At 40.6% G+C, this 21,135-nt stretch overlaps 1 protein-coding gene across 3 annotated transcripts; it reads right to left on the bottom strand.

Annotated features, from left to right (window-relative positions):
• Positions 1-14: 14 nt before the first annotated feature.
• On the bottom strand, positions 15-20,873 carry H2BC4 (H2B clustered histone 4). Of its 3 annotated transcripts, XR_003610019.2 has the most exons (3): positions 20,459-20,873; positions 2,644-2,826; positions 15-892 (listed from the first exon to the last, which is right to left on the bottom strand). XR_003610019.2 is itself a non-coding variant. In XM_028107539.2 (2 exons), the coding sequence occupies exon 1, from the start codon at positions 20,846-20,848 to the stop codon at positions 20,468-20,470; it is 381 nt and encodes a 126-aa protein (XP_027963340.1). In that variant the 5' UTR covers positions 20,849-20,873; the 3' UTR covers positions 15-892; positions 20,459-20,467. The 3 variants fall into 3 exon arrangements, 2 of the variants coding, with proteins under 2 accessions (XP_027963340.1, XP_027963339.1); XM_028107539.2 differs by lacking the exon at positions 2,644-2,826; XM_028107538.2 differs by lacking the exons at positions 15-892; positions 2,644-2,826 and adding an exon at positions 4,304-6,478.
• Between the last annotated feature and the right edge of the window lie 262 nt (positions 20,874-21,135).

A 21,135-nucleotide genomic window follows, 5' to 3' on the forward strand; every position in this document is an offset into this window, starting at 1 on the left:
GTGGAGAAAATAAATTATTCACACATTGACTTTTATTGAAAATGATTTATGTATGTGAAGAAAGTAACACATCTCTTAAATATCTCACTGCGTGCTTAGGAGATGCTTATAGGATTGTCTAAAAACTGCAGAGTACGACTTTATTTGGGTAAACAATCTCATGAACCGTAATCTCCAAGGCATGTGGGTTGTTTGTGACTTAAACCAGTCCTCAGTCCCTGTGGCTTGAATTAACTCGAAAACGGGAGGCAGGAAGAGACCGTGGGAACCAGAGCCCCAGATCTCTAGCAGGACTGGGCTGGCCCATGTGCCTGCAAAGCTTCGGGGAAGGAGTTATTGGAACATGGTCTGGGATGGATCCTTTTGGGGGCTTGTCCTCGGACTTGCCTTCGTAAGAGGTCCAGAAAGGAATTTGTTCATCAAGGCCAGACCTTCCAGAACGATGTTGAGAGAGCAGCGCGGTACGGCCAAAGCCCAGGCTTCAGCAGAGGAAAACGCCAAAACGACCATCATGTGGAGATCACCGCCCCCGCCCCCTCGACCCGCCAGTGCCTGCATGAGAAGCTTGTTACTTTGCAGGCTGGGGAAGGACCTGAAGTTTTTAAGGAGAGGATTTGTGTATTGTTCTTGTAGCTGTCTTGGTTTTAGATTTTTCACATAAAAAAATAATTATTGGAAAGGGCCCAATGTCAGAAGTTGGTAGTCTGTTGCAATAGTCTCAGAAGAAAGGCAAGGGCTTCAGCTAAGGAGGTAGGGTGGGAAAGGAGAGAGTCTACATCTGAAATATTTCTGAAGCGGAAATCAAATGATGAGACTTTCCAATTTCTGGTTGCAAAGTGAGGTAGCAAATTCTCTGCCTCTCTGTCTCATGGGCTCATGCTTACAAACACACCTGAAACAAAAATTCAGAAAACAATACCAACTTAAGTGCTTGCATTCTGATACATTCTAGTCTATTTCATTTTTCTAATGCTGGTTACAAACTATGGGATTGATTTCACAACGCACTAATGCACTAATGTGACCCTCAGTTTGAAAAATCTTTCTAAGGGAGATTGCAGGTGCATCTTACCAAGGACCCTATGTTTTAACATGTGTTTGGTTTTTCTGACCCTCTGTGACCCCTGAGTACTTGTGCTCACAGGTCAGGTTGTGAAGTGGATTGATCCTTATAACTATAGGTTGACAGAACGTATCATTCTATTGCTTTAAAAGTAACAGAATTGGAGAATTTAAAAAATTCTTACATTCCATAATTTAAGATCCAGACAAAGAACCATGATTCATACTTTGCATTGGAAATCTAAAAGCTACCACACACACACACACACACACACACACACACACACACACACAGTGCTTATTACTCTGTGTCAATCATCATCCCAAGTTTTTCCTCTTCAAAAAATGAAAAAGTATAGAAACTAATTTTGTCGTTAAGAAACTGAATCACAGAAAAGTCATAAAACTCACCCAAGGTCTTGGAGCTAGGAAGCAGGAGGTTGGCTTCAAAAGGCTCTAGCTAGTTATGGACATCACCTGTGTCAGGTCATTTTTTTCTTCCTCTTAATATGTTAGAACTGATGTTCATGTAATTACATTTTTATAGCTCTATGCGTGTGTGTGTGTGTGTGTGTGTGTGTGTGAAGCAATACTATAATTTTATTTTGGCAAATTTTCTATTGTGGGAAAGTCAACCTTCTGAACTTTCATTTTTGAAATAATACTGCCATAAACATTTTCCTTAAGATCAACTTTTGTTGCCCTCTCCTACTTCTGAATAGTAAAGCAAGGGAAGCAGTTGCAAAGAAAGTAAAAGAACAGTTTTCTTTAAAAAATTATAATAAGTTTATTCTCTCATGATATGGAAACCATACAGCCCATTTTTAATATTAATTTAACATTCTAGTCTGTTGTTTTTTTAATTTTTTAACTTTATTCATTTATTTTTTTAGTAATCTTTACACCCAACGTGGGGCTCAAACTCATGACCCTGAGATCAAGAGTCTCATGCTCAGAGCTGAGATTTGAAGTGGTGTTACGTTGGCCTCCAGAACCTCTATTCATCTTCCTTGTTTTCCTCTGAGCAAACATTGGAGGTACTTAGTGTGGCTATGTGACCTCAGGACACCTTATTTTTCTGGACATCTGTAATCTCTTTGGTCAAGGTGTTGCAGGATTTTTCTCCATCGGTGCCCACAGTTCAGGGTCACACCACTTCGAAAAATGAAGAGGTGGACCAGACAGAGTGATGGGCAGCAAAGCAAGGTTTATTGAGCGATAGCAAAGTGATAGTACAAAGCTCCCGAGGACTGAGGGGACCCGAAGGGGGGTGCCCTCCAGTCTGTTGTTTTAAAAAAAAAATGTTTATTCTATATTTCTCCATGTATGTGTGTGTGTGTGAGTAAAATAAAGGCGTCTACAGATTTTCACTATGTTCAGTGAGATTAGCAGACTTTCATTTACCAGAATATCTACCCTACATGCTTCTTAGATTTTCCTAGTATCTAAGATTTAGACCTACCTTTTAAAACTGTTAACCTTTTTCATGTGTTTCTTCTTTTTTCAATAACTATTTTTGAACTTCGTTTCAAAGACAGTTTCATCTATCTTTAACAAATATTATTTCACATTTAACTTTACCTTTTTCAACTGATCTCATCATTTTTGAATCACTCTATTTTGATTGATTGCTTGTTCAGGTATTGAGTAATTATTTTGTTTGCTTTGTAGAAAGGGCATGTGTACAATTCCATGGTTTGTAAAAGTTGTCTCTAAAATCATCAAGTATTAAATATCAAGAGCAGGTATGATGCTGTTCCAGGGCTGAGGGACATAAAAACAACAGTTTTTAAATTAAGAAATAAGTATTACTTGGTCTCCAAACTAAAGAAATGACTGTTTTCTGTATTTGGGAGATAAGATTTAAATATATGCAATGACAACAATTATTTGGTGCCAAAATCAATGCCCAAAACAATAATCTGCTCAGGGTTTCAAAATGGAGAAACCTCTGTTTAAAGAGGGTAGCAGGGAAGATGTCCTCAATTGAGTCAGATGGACCTGAATGACTTGTTCAGCCTGTTTCTGCTCCTTCTTAGGAAACAGCATGCCTTCCGAAGGAGTTCTAGAAACTTCTCAGGACAGAGGAAAGAAACCCACCACAGTCTAATGAGAAAGCACCGAAGTGCCTGCTTAGAAGAAAAGCTATTTGCATAACAGCAGAAACCGCTGGAGGAGCCATTCAGGTAATCTTATTTCTGTTCTTCCTGACATTCCGACCTCTATTATTAGCTATTTGTAAGTAAACAAAGACACTACTCATATCATGCCATTTCTTAATTTGTGACTCACACCTATAATGCTAACAACGTAGACTATCCAAAACCTTTCCATGAACGGCTCATCGCTAGATGACTGAAATGATTTTTCTCAAGCTCCATGGATGCTCATGAGCCAGTCTCTGAAAATAAGGAGACACAAGAATTAGAACTTGGGGGGAATTTTCTGTTGCACTTTAATGCAGAATACGGAATCATCAGAAGAAAAGCAGGACGTCTTTTTTTTTAACTTCCCAATAATAATCCAGTTGACTCAGATGCCACATGCCTATTTACCCTTGATCTTACCCCTTCTTCCAGTGTGGAGCATAGATTAGCCTTCCAGAGGAGCTAAGGAGGACCATGAGGTTGAAAACTACATGGAGGATGAAAACGGCACGATTGAGAGCACAGGATGCTAGAAGAAACCTTGGGCACCATTGGCAGCTCCCCATGGCCCCTGACAAACCACCCAAGCTCTTCTGCTAATGAGGACAAACAAATCTCTTTCTAGCTAACCGACTACACATGGACTTTTGTGAAATGCAGCCCAGTGCATTCGTGACTGATTCAGTGGATAATACCTTTCCATGAGCATGCCAACTTCATGGACCTGGAATTTTTTGTCTGCCATGCACAGTACTGAATCCTCCCACAACAGTGCCCGGTGTGTGGGAGGGGCTTATCTGGGCCGACCCATTGAATGGATGGATGGACATATAGTCAATCTAATTTCCACCTTTATCTCCTTTGTTTCCTTTTTTTTTAAAAAAAAATAAACCTTTTAGGGGAGCCTGAGTGGCTCAGTCAGTTAAGCACCTGAATTCTGGTTTTGGCTCTGGTGGTGACCTCAGGGTCATGAGATCGAGCCCCAAATGGGGCTCCACGTTCAGTGCAGAGTCTGCTTGAGACCCTCCCTCCATCTCCCTCTCTCTCAAATAAATAAATAAATCTTTTAAAATATTTTTAAAAATAAACAAACATTTTACAGTATATCTTTCCGGTTTATTTATCTGTCTGAGGCACTACTTTAGGACCAATTTGAGAGCCTGCTTCACCACACATACAAAGCCCGGTGCTGTAAGGATACCATTAGACTTTATATCATTTTTCCACTGGGTTGGCAAAAGGGTTTTGCACACAATTTGCATTTTAGTTTTGCAGGAAGTTCAACATTTTTCATAAATGAGCAGTCAGAGCATATTTATTTAAGATTAAACATTCATCTTCTGGGGACAAGTCTTAGTCTAATACTGGTTCTGGAAACATGTGGCTCTTGACCCTTCAAGGCTACTGTCTGCGTGTGGAATGGAGGAGCCCTGGCCTTGGAGTAAGGACAACTGGGTGAGCTTCCAACTTGCCTGTTTCTGACTCTTGTGATTGTGGCCACATAGCACTTTGTTTCTCCTATAGTCTTACTCACTCTCCTTGTCTGTAAGTCACGGCGATGACCTGTCTTAGTCGGGTCAGGCTAGCAGAATGAAATACTATACGTTGGGTGGCTATAGGAATTTATTTCCTCGTAGCTCTGGAGACTTGAAATCTGAGATCAGGGCGCCAGCATGGCCAGATTCCGGTGAGAACACTTTTCCTAGCCTTTACATGGCTGCCTCCTGGCTCTGACCTCAAATGACCTTTCTCTGCTGCATAGGTACCAGAACTGTCTTTCCCTCTCCCTCTTCTTACAAGCCCACCAATCTAATTCGATTAGGACCTCACTTTTATAACTTCTTAAGCCTCAAATACCTACTAAAGCCCTTCATCTCCAGATAGAGTCACATTGGGAGTTAGGGTCTCAATGTATGAATTCTGGGGGGACAGAATTCAATTCACATTAGACACCTTTCTCATGGAGTCATTAGGAGGCTTGTAAGAAACAACGTAGGTAAAAGTAGGTTCAGTTACACACACAGCCGAATGCAATTTATTATTCCAACACCGTCCTGGGCAGAGGGAGGCACCTGCTAAATACTAGTTTTTGGTCTTAACCTCAGAGCCTACTTACTCTACATATGGTGTCTTCCGTGGAATGATTGTGACCATGGGCAGCAGCGGTTCATTTCTTATGGGATCATAGCTAATGAAAACATGGGGGAAAAGTCCCATGAGGGAAATGGCATTTCAAAAAAAAATTTTTTGGCCTGTCAGGTTAATGATGCTTTAAAGCAATTCTCAGCGTAAATATACATGCTGTAAAACAGGGATTTTCATAAAATGTTGGGATTATAAATGGGCGTGGTCCTTCTGGATGGCAATTTGGCAATGTACATATTAAGAGCCTTAAGGGGTGCCTGGGTGACTCAGTGGTTAAGAGTTGGCCTTCGGCTCAGGTCATGATCCCGGGGTCCTGGGATCGAGCCCCGGGTCAGGCTCGAAGCCTGCTTCTCCTTCTCCCACTCCCCCTGCTTGTGTTCCCTCTTTCGCTGTGTCTCTCTCTGTCAAATAAATAAAATCTTTTTTTTTTAAAGAGCCTTAAAAAATGTGGTGACCTTGTGATTTAGTATTTCTACTTCTAGAAGTCTATCTTAAAGAGATAATCACATATTTAAACAAAGATGTGTGATCTGTTTGATCTCAAATGCATAAAAATGAAACTCAGGGGGCGCCTGGCTGGCTCAGTTGGAGGGGCATGCAACTCTTGATCTCAGGGTCATGAGTTCAAGCTCCACGCTGGGTGTAGACATTACTTTAAAAACTTTGAAAAAAAGTTAAAAAAAAAATGGAACTCAATCTAAATAGCTAATAACAGAGGACTATTTATGTAAGTAATGATACATCCATGTATTACCTAGAAAATTATATATGTGCATATATGGCATGATACCTAAATATGCTTTTTATATGCATTATAGGTGTATCATATGTATTCACATTCATCTATACATATTTGTCATATCCATTAAAAGGAGATACTAAGAGTTATTTTAATTCTCTTCTTTATATATTTCTCTTTTTACAAAATTCTACAATAAACATTTAATATTTTTATACTCAGAAAAAAAAATATTTTAGCCAGGTTCTTACTGATCCTACCACGATTGTTAAAAATATTTCCATTTGTCTTCTTAGGGTGTCTCTTGCGTTTTAATGTGTGAGCTGCAATGGTGTTTAGCAGTGACCAGTGGTGGGTAAAGATGTCTAAAACACATCTGCTCCTCCTGTGAAAAGAGAGAGATTGATTGATCAATTCACTTCTATAATTCACCAGATACTTGATATTGGACTTGACTCTGAGAACAACAGCAATAATGGGGGTGGCTGATTTCACTGGGAGCTTGTTCTGCTCCAGGCAGTGTTCTAAGCGCTTTATAGATACGAATGCATTTGATCTTGCGGCAGCCTTATGAAAGACCTACAATGATCCTTCTCTCTGTTGTGGAGATGAGAAAATGAAGGTTGAGTATCCCAGATGACACAGCTGTTGGATGGTGACTCTCTGTAGTAAACTCACACCCTCTAACACTGGAGTCTATGTATACTCTTAAATAAATGATGACTATGGTCTAGCCAGTGTCCTTTAAGTTACATTTGAGCTAAGTCCTCTTTTTTTAAGATTTATTTATTTATTTATTTGAGAGACAGAGAGAGAGAGTACATGCACAGAGCAGGGGAAGGGGCAAAGGGAGGGACAAACAGAGTCCCCATCAGGCAGGCAGCCCTGCTCGGGGCCTCAAACCCAAGACCCTGGAATCATGACCTGAGCTGAAGGCAGACACTTAACCGACTGAACCAGCCAGGTTCCCCTGAACTAAGTCTTGAAGGGCAAGTAAGAATTCTTCAGGTTAGGGCTTTTCATAAAGGAGACACAATGACAAAGACCAGGGAGTGGGCATTGTCTAAGGTGGGGTGCTTGGGGTGAGCTACAGCTTGAACTGCGAGGAAGGTCCTTATATGACCGCAGTTAGAGTTCAAGCTTGTTATTCCTACAGGGACCAGCTGAAACTGTTTCCAGAAGCCACCCTTCTCCCAGCTGCTCATCCCTCCAGGCTGCTAACAGATGAAGTCATCCCCCATGAACTTTTAAATAAGTTAAATGAAACATATCTGATGGAAATGTACCCAAATAAATGCTTAGTCTGTTTCTGGGGTGTTATAAAATGCACTTTTCCTCCTCCTCTTGTCAAGCAAACAAAGGCAAACCTGATTTTATCCTCTGCAGGCGTCCAAATCCCATGTAGGAAAAGGTGCACAGGGAATTCTCTTTTCTACCTGAGGACTGATCCGTTACTTGGGTGGGGAGATACGAGTTTCTGTGGCAAGTGTTTGCCTGCCTGGTTAATCTCAGGACTCATAATTATAACCCACGCTTGACACAGCTAACACCCTGGTGATCATTTCACTTCACAAAGACAAAGATTCGTGCTGCATGTTTTGTATGTACTTATAAAAGTGCAACGCAGTCATATTCGGGTAGGTTCTAAGAAAGATTTGCCTGAAGCAGAGCCTGCCGGTAGTGGTGGAGCGGGCAAGGGGGAAGCGGTCCTCTCTCTTTAGCTGGCAAGGGGCAGTCTCCCCCACAAGCCACCCCACAAACCACCGACTCAAGATGTGACCCCGGATGTCCCCATAACGCGTTTCGCAGACTCACAGTCGCTTCAAATGTAGTGGTCTTAACAATGGCACATGCCACAGGTTGTCCTAAACTCCGTGGAAAAGGCCCCAGATGTAAGGCCTGTGCTAGAGGAACCACCGCTCACCCTCCGTGTGCTCACACCCGAATGAAGACACTGACAACGGTAGCAGAGAAGGAGCGACAGGTACTCGGAATGCTCCGCAGGTGGAACAGCAGGGCGTTGATTTCTCCGCGTTCCTTAATTCCTGGCTCTTCTTCTAAGGGCTTCAGCCCTGTCTGCTTTCCGGCTAATGTGTTATCGTTTGGGAGTTCACTGAGTGAATAGAGTAAACATGTAGAATGGTGCCTGGCACACACTTCATGCTGCCCCAGTGCTACCAACTATTGTGACAGTAAGTGTTTTCATTCGTGAAAATATAAAAATTACATTTACTACCACCCTGACCTGCCTTGCCCTGCTGTACTTTGTACCTCCCTGGAGCGTTTAGTCCCTTCTCACATTCTGTATAATTATGCGTGATAACTACCCTTTGTTGTCTCTCTTCTCCAGCCAAGATGTAAGCTCCAAGATGGCAGTGAGTTGTCCCTTTCCAAGGGGACAGTTGCTGAAGGTGGAGGAACAGAGCCAGAGGACAGTCCTTCAGGGCAGGGGCAGAAAAGGAAGACTTCCCCTCCTTATGCCGCCCCAAGACTCTGTCCTCACTCTCTGGGCTGGACGTTGTCACTGACTGATGAAAAGCCATTGTGGGGCCTCTAGAACGGACAGAAGGGCAAGAGGAAGTGAGGCAGGGGTGGGAGAGAGGGCACGGAGAGGGGACTGGGTCTTAGGACCCACGAGGGCTGCTTGCTCTGCATCCGTCAGCTCTTCTCCCACCGGCCCACGTGGCCAGCCTGCATTTTCCTCTTTCCCTGGCTGGTCAGTTAGCAATTGCTAATGTGGGAGGCTCTGCATGTGTGGGGATAGGGGTATATGAGAAATCTGTGCCTCCCTCTCAATTTTGTTGTACACCTAAAACTGCTCTAAAATATATGTATATTTCAGAATATAGGGGAAAGAATTTCCAATCCACTCAGGCTTATTTATGTCTAGAACTCACGGGGCAAAATTCTCTCTCTGACCCTTAGAGTCAAGACCCTTGAGCACTCTCCCCAAACCTTCCCCAAAGCGCTGACCCTGATGCCTACCAGCTATCTCTCACCGGCCCTCGAGGCCAGCAGGTTTCCTTCCATTCGTGGGCTGAAAGCCTGCATCAGCTCTGTCCAATTCTTTTTTTTTTTTAAGATTTATTTATTTTTTTTAGAAAGTGAGAGCGAGGGAGCGGGGGAGAGGGGGATGGGCAGAGGGCGAGGGAGAGAGAGTCCCAGCTGACTCTGAGCTCAACATGGAGCCCGAGACAGGGCTCTATCCCACAACCCCGAGATCGTGACCTGAGCCGAAACCGAGTGGGTAGTTTAACTGATGGAGCTACGTAGGTGCCCCTCTGCCCAATTCTTAAACACACAATTGTATTCATTTTTTCAACTTTAAAAAATAATATTTAGTTCAGTGCATTAAAGTCCATATGTGTGTGTGTTTTTTTAAACCTAGTACTCAATATCTATCACACCAACTTAAGTTTAAGCAAGTCCAACAGTAAAAGCAAGTCCAACAGTAGAAGGGGCACATTTTAATTTTCAATATTTATATATATTTAAAAAAAATTTTTTTTTAAAGTAGGTTCCATGCTGGGTGTGGAGCCCAATGTGGGGCTTGAATTCACGCCCTGAGATCAAGACCTGAGCTGAGATCAAGAGTTGGATGCTTAACCAACTGAGCCACCCAGGAGCCCCAGTTTTTCAGCTGGGAGATCTAATACCAAGAAGAACCAAAGCAAGATGAAACAGGCCTTCCTAGTAAGTACCATACAAATTGCTTATGGAATGATAAAGCCACGTAAGTCTTCAACTGAGCTAACCAAAGCCTTACATTCCCCCCCTCAAAACTGAGGTGGGACAGTAAGAAAGTAGCTCCTTTTCCAAATTTACTCTCTCTTTCCTAAACTGTAATGAACCCAGGGCACTTGAAGATATGTCAAGTTGATTGTCAGAGTCCAGAAAATTTCATCAGAGCCTAGAATGTCTTTCAGGAAAGGTCACAGTTAGATGTGTATTTGGCCCCGTTTATTTTTATGCTTAGTCATCCCAGATGGCACGGGGTTGCGGGGGGGAGTCTGGAAAAACTAATATTTACTGCCTTTTACTCGAGGACTGCTGGGACTGCTTAGCAAGGCGTGGAATCCATGCACACTTCCAAATCTGGAAGACTCAGGACAAACGGAGCTATGGTTCTTTATGCCCTTAGGAATATGCCTAGAGAGGTAACTAAATATGTTGGGGAAAAAAGGCATTTTCTTTTAATCTGTTGGACCAAGGTAAACACAGTGGAATCAGTTGTCATTTTTTTTAAGATGTATATGTTAATTTTAGAGAAAGATACACACACACACACACACACACACACACACACACGAGTGGGGGGAGGGGCAGATGAGAGAACCTCAAGCCGACTACCCACTGAGCCCTGAGATGGGGTGGGGCTGGATTCCAAGACCCCTGAGGTCACAACCTGAGCCAAAACCAAGAGTCCATTGCTTAACCGACTGAGCCACCCAGGCACCCCAGTCGGCATTCTTTTTATATCAAATCACTTGTGAAATTCCCATGACTTAGAAAAAAACAGCTTTTACCAAGATCTTCAGTCACCGGCTGCCTTAGGGGCTAAGGGTAGAAGGAAGATTATAAATGAAACTTATCAAATATCAGCAGACACTGAGCACCTACCCTTTACCAGTCACTCTTCAAAGTGCTTTCTATGCGTTAAAGATCTTTAATCTTCACAAACATCTAGAAGGTAGGTGCTATTACCGTCATCCTCAAGACACAAACGAGGACACTGAGGCACACAGAGATGAAACGTGGACTTGCCTCAGTCTCACAGCTAAGAAGTAGTGAGCTGGGGGTCAAACTTGGGAGGTTCCATCTCTAGAGACAACACTTTTTTCATCATGGAGCCATTTTACTGGCATGATACCATTTCTGGGACAAGTATTTTATATTTGCAGTTTCATTTACTCCTCACCCCATTTTCATGGGTAAGTAATTATTACCAGCCTACAGGCTCAGAGTGGTAAGTTTGTCAAATAATAACTCAAAGACGTTTAGTTAATTATTAGCACACTGTTTTCTTGTGTACAGGTATGCCAAGCAATAGATAGATTTCATCCAACGAAGTCAAAAAAAGGTGATTATATAACAGGGGGAAGAAAAAGCCTGCAGAATAAGAACGGGATGTCATGTGTGTACATTATTTTTAGTATGGACAATCTGTTCTAACGTAGAGTAAAGAGGACTTTCAAAGAAAATAATAAGTGATTCTTTAGAAACTCTCAAAGTTGTCTGTGGAGCATGTGACAGGCTGCCTCTGCATAATATATTCTTCCAAACCTCAGTCCACACTTCCATCTTGGTTAGGTGATATCTTCACCATCTCTGCCATTGGAATTTCTCAACCCCCCACTTGGGTCAAAAAAGGTATGAGAGCAATCACAAATGTAATAAGAAGTATTTGAAGTCCACATAGTCTCCAAGTATTTAATTGGCGTGTCTTATGTAGAAGAATAGTTCTCAAAGATCATTTTGATGTATTTTAAACAAGTATCATTTTTCCTAATTATTGTTTCAGTTTTAATTTGAGCCATAGTCAGAAATAAACCATGTAGCACCCATTCTTGTTTAGGAAATTTTAGTCAAGGTATAAAGGTCTAGGCTCTGAGGAATTTATTTTATTTTATGTTATTTTATGTTATTTTATGTTATGTTATGTTATGTTATGTTATGTTATGTTATGTTATTTTTTATTTTATTTTATTTTATTATTTTATTTATTTTATTTTATTTTATTTATTTTATTTTATTTTATTTATTTTATTTTATTTTATTTATTTTATTTTATTTTATTTTATTTTATTTTAATTTAATTTAATACTGGGGAAGACCAAATCCAAAATCTAATCATTGGAAAGACTGATAATGGAGAAAAAGACAAAACAGCAAAACGGGAGGAAAAAGAAGAAGGAAGTGGTCTACTCTAGATCTCATCTTGATCTGTAGAAACTCAGCTTCCTACTTCCAGAATTCTGGAGAACTTTTAATGAGTCTCAGGATTGTGTTTCCAATGAGAATGCATATCTAAGCAGGGAGATTCTGTGTTTGGGAATCAAATATCCATCTGTCCTGGAGTGTAAAAGCAATATTTTTAGTTAAAAGTACTGGAAATGGCCCTTTCCATCATTGCTATGAAATTGACATTTATTTTATTTTATTTTATTTTATTTTATTTTATTTTATTTTATTAATTTTTTAGAAAGAGACTGCCACATTCGGGGCCTCATTTGGATGCATCTGGAGTCTTGGAAGCTTGACTACCCTATGTTCTTCTACAAATGGACCTTGACAGCTTGTTTGGAGGTTCTAGCAGGGGTGCGCAGCTACTCGTATACCCTTGACCGAGAAAGGTTCTCCTCTATCCAGAGTCGTCCTCCTCCACGGAGTGTGCAGCTCCAGGAGGGACGCACATGGAGCAGTGAGGGAGGAAAGGGATATCCGCCCACCCACCCAGCCAGATCAGCCAGATGAACCCTGGTGATCAACAGTGACAGATGTCACTATCCGATCACCCTCACATCCTAAAGTTGACACTTCTTGAAGTTTATTTTAATATAGTCTTTAATAGTATAATTTATAGAAGTGTGTCTGGTGACATCTCTCCAAATGTAGCTTCCATTTGTTCAATTATGATAGTGTGGCTAACATTAGTTATTGATAATATCTAACAATATCAGAAGGTCCCAAAGCAAAACATGTTAAAAACCAAGTCACATGGATCCTTTGGTACAATTTCAAACAATAGGAATTTATGAGAATCTTTAGGTATGGACACATTATCATGATTATTAGGATGAAGAGTAAAGTACTGGCACGGTAAGTTTAAGTTATTTTGGGCAAATTTTACTTTAAAGTCTCTTGTATTATCTTCTCAACAGGTAGGGGATGATATGGACTGATGTGATCTGTCCAATAAGAATGCTTTTGTACAGATTGTTGAAAGTATTTTACCTACGATCTCAGTTTTATCATTTACAAGTAGTAAAGGTATTACCAGGTGGGGAAAAAAATCCGTATGTTTTAACAATAACATGAAATTGATATGTTCACGTGATTCTTGAGGTGTGGTTTGAAGCCCTGCCCTACCTTTATAGTTTTGAAATTTATACTGATTATAGATAACGCAAGATTCAATCACTTGTCCTGTCTTTGGGCTAATCAACATATTTGTAAAATTTGAACTGGTTGGTGTTTATCACTGGAGTTTTTTGTTACATGATTATAAAGTCTGGAGACAGTTGAGCTACAGAAGCCGTATGAGAGATTTGTGATAGTCAATTTTTATCGAAGGGCTGGTTATATTTTATTTTATTTTTAGAAATCAGACTAGACAATTGTTATAGCACTGATGGTGAGGAAACCTTGAAAGGCTGTTTTTCACATTGCAGTTGGGGAATTTTCTTTAGCGTTAGGTTTAATTTTAACTACTCAGTTTTTCTTTGGTTGCTCGTTTTCCTCTCGTGAGTAATTACTCTCTCCTGACTCCTGCCCCAATATTGACTGAGCCGTCTGAACAAGTTAGAAAACTTTTGTTTTCATACAAGTGAAAGCAAATGAACAACCAACCGCCAGGCATATCTACTCTAAGTAAATATGTCAACCCTTGAGCTCTGAGCAAAGTGACATTCTCATATCTGACCTATTACATAGACTGAGTTATTGGTTATAGAGAATAGTTAAAGTTAAAACATAACAGTAAAAATCTACTTGGATTATTCTTCAGGGACAATTAATTACCAGATAATATGTCAAGGTTGTAATGAGTGTGGAACATCAGACAAACTGGCACAAAACAAGCTTAGTGTGAGAACAGTTGTTAAAAAGTTATGGGATTTAATTTGCAACCACATGGATGGAACTAGAGGCTGTTATGCTAAGCGAAATAAGTCAATCAGAGAAAGACCACTATCATATGATCTCACTTATATGTGGAATTTAAAAAACAAAACAGAGGATCATAAGAGAAGCGGAAAAAAAATAAAACAAGACGAAATCAGAGAGGGAGACAAACCATAAGAGACTTAATCATAGGAAACAAACTGAGGGTTGCTGGAGGGGCAGAGGGTGGGGGGATGGGGTAACTGGGTGATGGACATTGGGGAGGGTATGTGATGTGATGAGCACCGGGTATTATATAAGACTGATGAATCACACTGACCTCTACCTCTGAAACCAATAATACACTATTATGTTAATTAATTGAATTTAAATTTAAAAAAAGTTATGGGATTTACTCTTATCAGAAGGAAGTTGGAAAGCTGGATTGAGATTGGAAAATTTAAGAATTATATAAAAAGCAGACTGAGCAGTGATTTGGCAATCAATATTTGAAAAATACCAAATACACCTAATGAATTTATCATCCCTCCTTTCTTGAAGTTGTGGGGACAAACTGTTGGTTACCCAATGACTATCAAGGAAGGCCCAGAGATATTTTTTGGTGTAAAAGATATCTTAATGGTTTTACTATTTTGTGTTTAGAGCTGAATCTACGATAGGTAAAAAAAAAAGAAAAAATGTCAGAGAAAGCTGGTTATTACATTAAGATGTAAACACAAATCATAGGTATATAAAAACAAAAAACTGGCCGCAGTCATATTTTAGAGTGAAATGTAAAACACAGCATGGAGCGATGGCCACAAATTCTTTGAGGTGAGGTAAAGCACTTGTTAGAAATTATTTCAAGCTTGGCAAAGGCAAAAAATATATTGAAAGTCCATGTGAATCCTGAATTTTTCTCTTCCTTATAGTGTTTTTTGTTTGGTTTTTAACCAACCCTAGTAAGCCTTTCTGTGCATGTGTTTAGATATACACAAACAAAACCACAGATAAATAAAATGATAAATTCATAGAATGATAAATTCAAAGCCATTGACTTCACTTCTAAAGTATATTTAACTAATCAGCATAAATAAAATAACACATATCACGCTGAATTTACTTCATTAACAAACTGTAACAACTTCCTAATAAACGAACAGACTAAACACATCCATTATCTTGTATGCATATCTGTGTTTCTCTGAAGCTATAATAATTAACAGGACCAAAACTGTATGTGTTAACAACAGCCCTTAGAAGAAGCAGGCGATTGTGTTCCCTCATAGGCCTGAAGAAACTGGGAACAGTCCCAACCCGCCAGGGCCTCTGGGCCAAGCATACATATTACATTCGCTTTTACACATTTAAAGTGGCAAAAACAAACATATCTAATTCCATTCTCCTAAGGCATCTACATGTTCTCTAACTTGTTAATCTAGCATCATTCTAAACTGTGTAAAAATATAAGCCTTGCACAGATCAAATTGTTTTTAGGGATGCATATTTTGCACCCTCTAATTGAGAAATTGTCCAGGTATCCAAAGATTAGGCATTAATGTACTCAATTTAATATTCATCAAAATTCTTAGGGTTATCTACAGATTATGAATTCAGCATTTAAGTTGACACATGTTTTGTGATTTGTATGCATCGTTATAAACATCAAACTGTTTTAAAAATGACATTATCTATTGTGATTTAATTTAGCTCAATGCATAATTTACAGAAGTATAATTTTAAATAAAATGATTTTAACTCTTCTAACCAGTAAACCTAGTGGAAGAAGTTTAGTAAATTCAAATTAATTCGGGTTGTTTTCTTCTTTTTTTAAGAAAATGAACCCTAGACTTCTGTGAACTAGAATATCGTACTAACATTATTCTTACATCATGACAACAACAAAGAAAAAGACATAAATCCATTTTTAAGACAAGATTAGTAAGCCAGTGAATTTATCCAAAAAGTTATCTTAATTAAAAATATGTGGTTAAGGGGCGCCTGGGTGGCTCAGTTGGTTAAGCGACTGCCTTCGGCTCAGGTCATGATCCTGGAGTCCCGGGATCGAGTCCCGCATCGGACTCTCTGCTCGGCAGGGAGTCTGCTTCTCCCTCTGGCCCTCTTCCCTCTCGTGCTCTCTGTCTCTCATTCTCTCTCTCTCTCAAATAAATAAATAAAATCTTTAAAAAAAAATAAAAATAAAAATAAAAATATGTGGTTAAGGGGCGCCTGGGTGGCTCAGTCGTTAAGCGTCTGCTTTCGGCTCAGGTCATGATCCCAGGGTCCTGGGATTGAGTCCTGCCATCAGGCTCCCTGCTCTGTGGGAAGCCTGCTTCTCCCTCTCCCACTCCCCCTGCTTGTGTTCCTTCTCTCGCTGTGTCTCTCTCTGTCAAATAAATAAGTAAAATCTTTAAAAAAAAATGTGGTTTATTCCTATAAAACTACATACCATGAACTAAAAATTTTAAGTTGTTCAAAAATAATAGAAGTTCTGTTTTGTTTCTTATCCTATAACCTGTTAACTAAAACCACTAATTAAATTCACAGTTAAAACTTTCCTGTTTTCTCAGAGTTACAATTTAAAGAGGAAGAACATTTAAAGCATCAGGAGAAGTTTTATTTTGATTTGAGTTTCTCTCTCTTTTTTTTAAGTTTTTATTTAAATTCAAGTTAATTAACATACAGTGTAATATTAGTTTCAGGGGTGTAATATGGTGATTCAACCCTTCCATACATCATACAGTGCTCATCACAGCAAGTGCCCTCCTTCATCCCTATCACCTATTTAACCCATCCCCCCACCCAGCTCCTCTCTGGTGATCATCAGTTTGTTCTCTAGAGTTAAGAGGTTTTCCTCTCTCTGTTTTTCACCTATGATCCTTTGTTTTGTTTCTCAAATTCCACATATGAGTGAAATCATATGATAAATGTCTTTCTCTGACTGACTTACATCGCTTAGCATGATACTCTCTAGGTCTTAGTTTCTTTTACTTTAAATTGTGTTTTTTAGTCTTTACAGAAGCCATTTAAAATGTAAGTTTACATTATAACTTATTAGCTTCCTGCTGAGGTAGAGTGGACGACTTGCTCAAAACTATTTGTATTCATAAAACAGAAAATATTCTCAATCATTGTGCAAGTTAGAGGAGTTAATCGTGAAACAGGAATAAAATTTAAAGTAGGTAAAACTGATGTGGGAAACAAAGGCAGAAGAAAAATTATTAAATTTCCTTACTACCTACAGCCCATTGACAAGTCCTTGAAACAGGCACTTCCTCTGGGGCCTCAGCGGCCTTGATGTTAATACTTTGCTAAGGGCAAAGGCAATCCTAGCCGGACCCTCCACCTCAGGGTCCTGTAAGTCCACTTTAACATATAAAAATTCTTTTGGAAACTTCCTTTATCTCTATCCGGCAAGATACGTTTTGGCAATCATCCCCCAAGCACATGGCCCACCAATATTCATCTGAAGGGTCTCATGACTAAGGTTCTATTAGACGGTAATAAATGACCTTTTCCCAACAACAGCTAGCTGCCTCAAGGTTCTGGAAACCTTGCTTCCAGAATTCCTTAGAGACTCACTATCCCTAACGCCCTCCCAACTTGAAAGTATACAATGGGCCACTCCTCATGACCCCAGTTCAGCTCTTTCTGCCCATGGGTTCTGTCCCTGTGCTTTAATAAAACCATCCTTTTGCACCAAAGACGTCTCAAGAATTCTTACTTGGCTGTCGGCTTCGAACCTTAACGTCTTTCCTACAACAAAACTGGAGCCACAGATTTAAGTATGTTGGTCAGTTAAGGAAAAAAAAAACAGTAATTAAGAAACAAATGTAATTGGGCACCTGGGTGGCTCAGTCGGTTAAGCGTCTGCCTCCCGCTCAGGTCATGATCACAGGGCCCTGGGACTGAGTCCCCGTGATGACTGGCTTCCTGCTCCGCGGGACGTCTGCTTCTCCCTCTGCCTTGCCCCCTGCTTATGTTCTCTCTCTTAAATAAATAAATAAAAATCTTAAAAAAAAAAAGAAACAAATGTAATTAAGATCAGAGATCTCTCAGCAAACACCATTGTTGAGAACATGAGTAAATTCTCTAAGTTTTGTAGGAAATTCTACTTTCCAGTGCCCTAGCTCTCACAATAAACACATTAAGATTTAGTAACTATTAAATGTTTGTTTTATAAGGGTATTGGAAGCCTTCTCTTTTTGTCTGAGTCAGTAATCTGATTTACAATACCATGTTTCTTCTCTCTTCTCTCTAACCTTACTTAAAGAGCCTGAAGGGACATGGAATTATTGAAGCATACACTTTAGAGAATTCTGCAGAGCAAAAGGCAGGCCTCTGCATGCTGGAGATTTGGGTAACTGGTTTTCTCTCCTGTCATTAGTCTCCTGTAAGGCCTAACCGCTTTCTTAAAGTCAAAAGTTATTACCAGATTGCCATTTTACATTTGTATTATCTTTGAAGCAGGAATCCTATTTTTGCAGATACTGACAACTATTTGGACACATAGTAAGTAAACACAAGAAAAGACCATTTTGAAAGGAGGAACGAGACTCTTATCTTTAATTTCAGGAATCCACAGCATACAAACACAAAACACCAAACCCAGTGGATCACATTAAAGGCCAGAAAGAAAAACACCAACTTCCTGTTCATGTATTCTCAATGCCAGAGAATATCAGAATCCCCAGACAAACACAAACAACCCAGAAAAGATAAGCAAATGCCGTAGACTTCAGATTGTCTGTCCTCGGGCACCATGTAATCGCTTCATGATCTGACATAAAACCATTTTAATGTGTCACCAATCGATAGAGTGCACTCAGAATAAGAGCCAAAGTAAGAAACAAATTTGGGCAAGAATACATTTCAGCATGCAAGAGCCAAAGGCAGATCAGCATAAAACTCAAAACTGCCCCCGGCTGGACAAGGAACTTCTCCAGGTCACACATTTCTATTGATTCCTATGGCAGGACTTAGGTGAACAATGTCTTGGTGAAATCTTCAGAAATAAATGGCCAAGTAGTTAATGATTAGCCTGCCCTTCACTTGTATAGAAGGGGGAACAAGCTATAGAATTATTCTACCCTACAGAGGCAGGCCAGAATTTATATAAGAGAAGAGGGAGAGGGGCATCTGGGTGGCTCAGTCCTTGAGCATCTGCCTTCAGCTCAGGTCATGATCCCAGGGTGCTGGGATCGAGCCCCGCATCGGGCTCCCTGCTCAGCGGGAAGTCGGCTTCTCCCTCTCCCACTCCCCCTGCTTGTGTTCCCTCTCTCACTGTGTTTCTTTCTGTCAAATAAATAAATAAATAAAATCTTTAAAAAAGAGAGAGAAAAGGGGGAGAAGAGAAGGAAAACAAAAGGAAACAACCAAACAAAAACCAAAAACCTTGTAGTCAACCTGGTAATAGTGAATCTGCACATTTTTGGGGTAACGTGACCTAACGCAGTTAGGTCAGTCTGAATTGGACCATCAGTCCTTGAGCAGGTTCACTAGCCCCATAGGGATAAAAAAAAAAATCCAATTTCAGTTTTTGAAGGACTCCAGAAACCTTAGAGTTTGGCTGAGGAGCTAGTATGACAAACACCTGCAACTGTCCCGCATTTGCACTTCCACCTTAACTAGGTCAAAACGCTTCCAAGTTAGGCAACCCGAGCTGTGCTCCAGTGGAAGCCTGTCTAGGGCCAGACAGGCCTTTAGAATTCTTCCCAAGTGTTAATGAAAACTGCAGGCTTAAGATCATGAGGACCTTTTGTTAGGTAACTTGGTAATCTACATCACAATGTTTTATGCAAAATTGTACAAGTCTTTATGTTCTTTTGTAACAAAATTTATTCCCTGTATTTCCTGTTTTTAATGGAAAAAGCAAACTTCACTCCTCTAAGTAGTGAAATGTGTCCTAGATCTGGGCAAGACAAAGGGAGAAAGTGCGTCTTTCACCTTAAAGTCTTTGCCTGGAGCAAAGTTCATGAGTAAAGTGCCTAAACTGTAGTTTCCCAGCCTGCGGTATCTGCTCAGTGAAAGTTCTCTATTCGGAGATTTTGAGTGCCCAAGTTCAAAGGCGTCCTTCCTATTCTCCCACCTCGTTTCTCCACCCCTAGACCCCTAGTACTTGCTTTCAGTTCAGCCTCCCTTGGAGACAAGTTACCCAACAACTTTGAGGAGTCTAATAAAGCAGTAGGTCGATGCTAACCCCGCTTAACATAAGCCACCTATAAAAATCACATATTTCTATGCTCAGATGCATCAGACCAATTACGGCACACAGCATGGAGACTCAAAACTGCATGGGTTTTCACGGAGATGACCCCCAAGAGCATAGAATAATAGGATATTAACATTAACTTATGCTCAGTACTGCCCTAGTACCATTAAGAGAAGCTAGAAATTCCTCCCCATGTAATGACTTTCTAATTAAGGTACGATACTTTGCCCCCAACCCCACCATGCAAAATCTAGTATTGTATTACAGCTCTCTTAGTGGACATGTGGGTGGCTCTGAAAAGAGCCTTTGGGGTTGGGATCACAGGAGGCTTACTTGGCAAGTTCACTTGGAGCTGGTGTACTTGGTGACGGCCTTGGTGCCCTCGGACACGGCGTGCTTGGCCAGCTCCCCGGGCAGCAGCAGGCGCACGGCCGTCTGGATCTCCCGGGACGTGATGGTCGAGCGCTTGTTGTAATGCGCCAGGCGGGACGCCTCGCCCGCGATGCGCTCAAAGATGTCGTTGACGAACGAGTTCATGATGCCCATGGCCTTGGACGAGATGCCGGTGTCGGGGTGCACCTGCTTCAGCACCTTGTACACGTACACCGAGTAGCTCTCCTTGCGGCTGCGCTTGCGCTTCTTGCCGTCCTTCTTCTGCGCCTTGGTCACCGCCTTCTTGGAGCCCTTCTTCGGGGCCGGAGCCGACTTGGCGGGTTCAGGCATTTTTAAAGACCTCAGAACACACGAAGTGAAATGAAAGGAGGAAGCGAATCTCTGCTACTTATAGGGCTTTTATGCTAATGAAGGATGCAGACAGTGTCTTAGTTCATTGGAAGACAAGCTGCAAGGCATCCATGGGCCGAACTATGCAAATGAGGTATGGAAATAAACCTTTTCTATTGGCTACTTGGCTGAGTCTTGTTACTAGCCAATCAGACAACCGGACTTACTCCCCAGGAAATGCCTATAAAAGCAGCGATGTTTCTGTCTACTTCACTGTTAGGTCTGTT

Source organism: Eumetopias jubatus, unplaced genomic scaffold (assembly GCF_037043125.1).
Source record: "Eumetopias jubatus isolate StellerSeaLion01/CBP00866 unplaced genomic scaffold, mEumJub1_p1.0 scaffold_6, whole genome shotgun sequence".
NCBI lineage: Eukaryota > Metazoa > Chordata > Mammalia > Carnivora > Otariidae > Eumetopias > Eumetopias jubatus.

Excerpts from the sequence above, each read along its gene's own strand:
- H2BC4 (XM_028107539.2), bottom strand. The coding sequence starts at position 20,848 with ATGCCTGAACCCGCCAAGTCGGCTCCGGCCCCGAAGAAGGGCTCCAAG.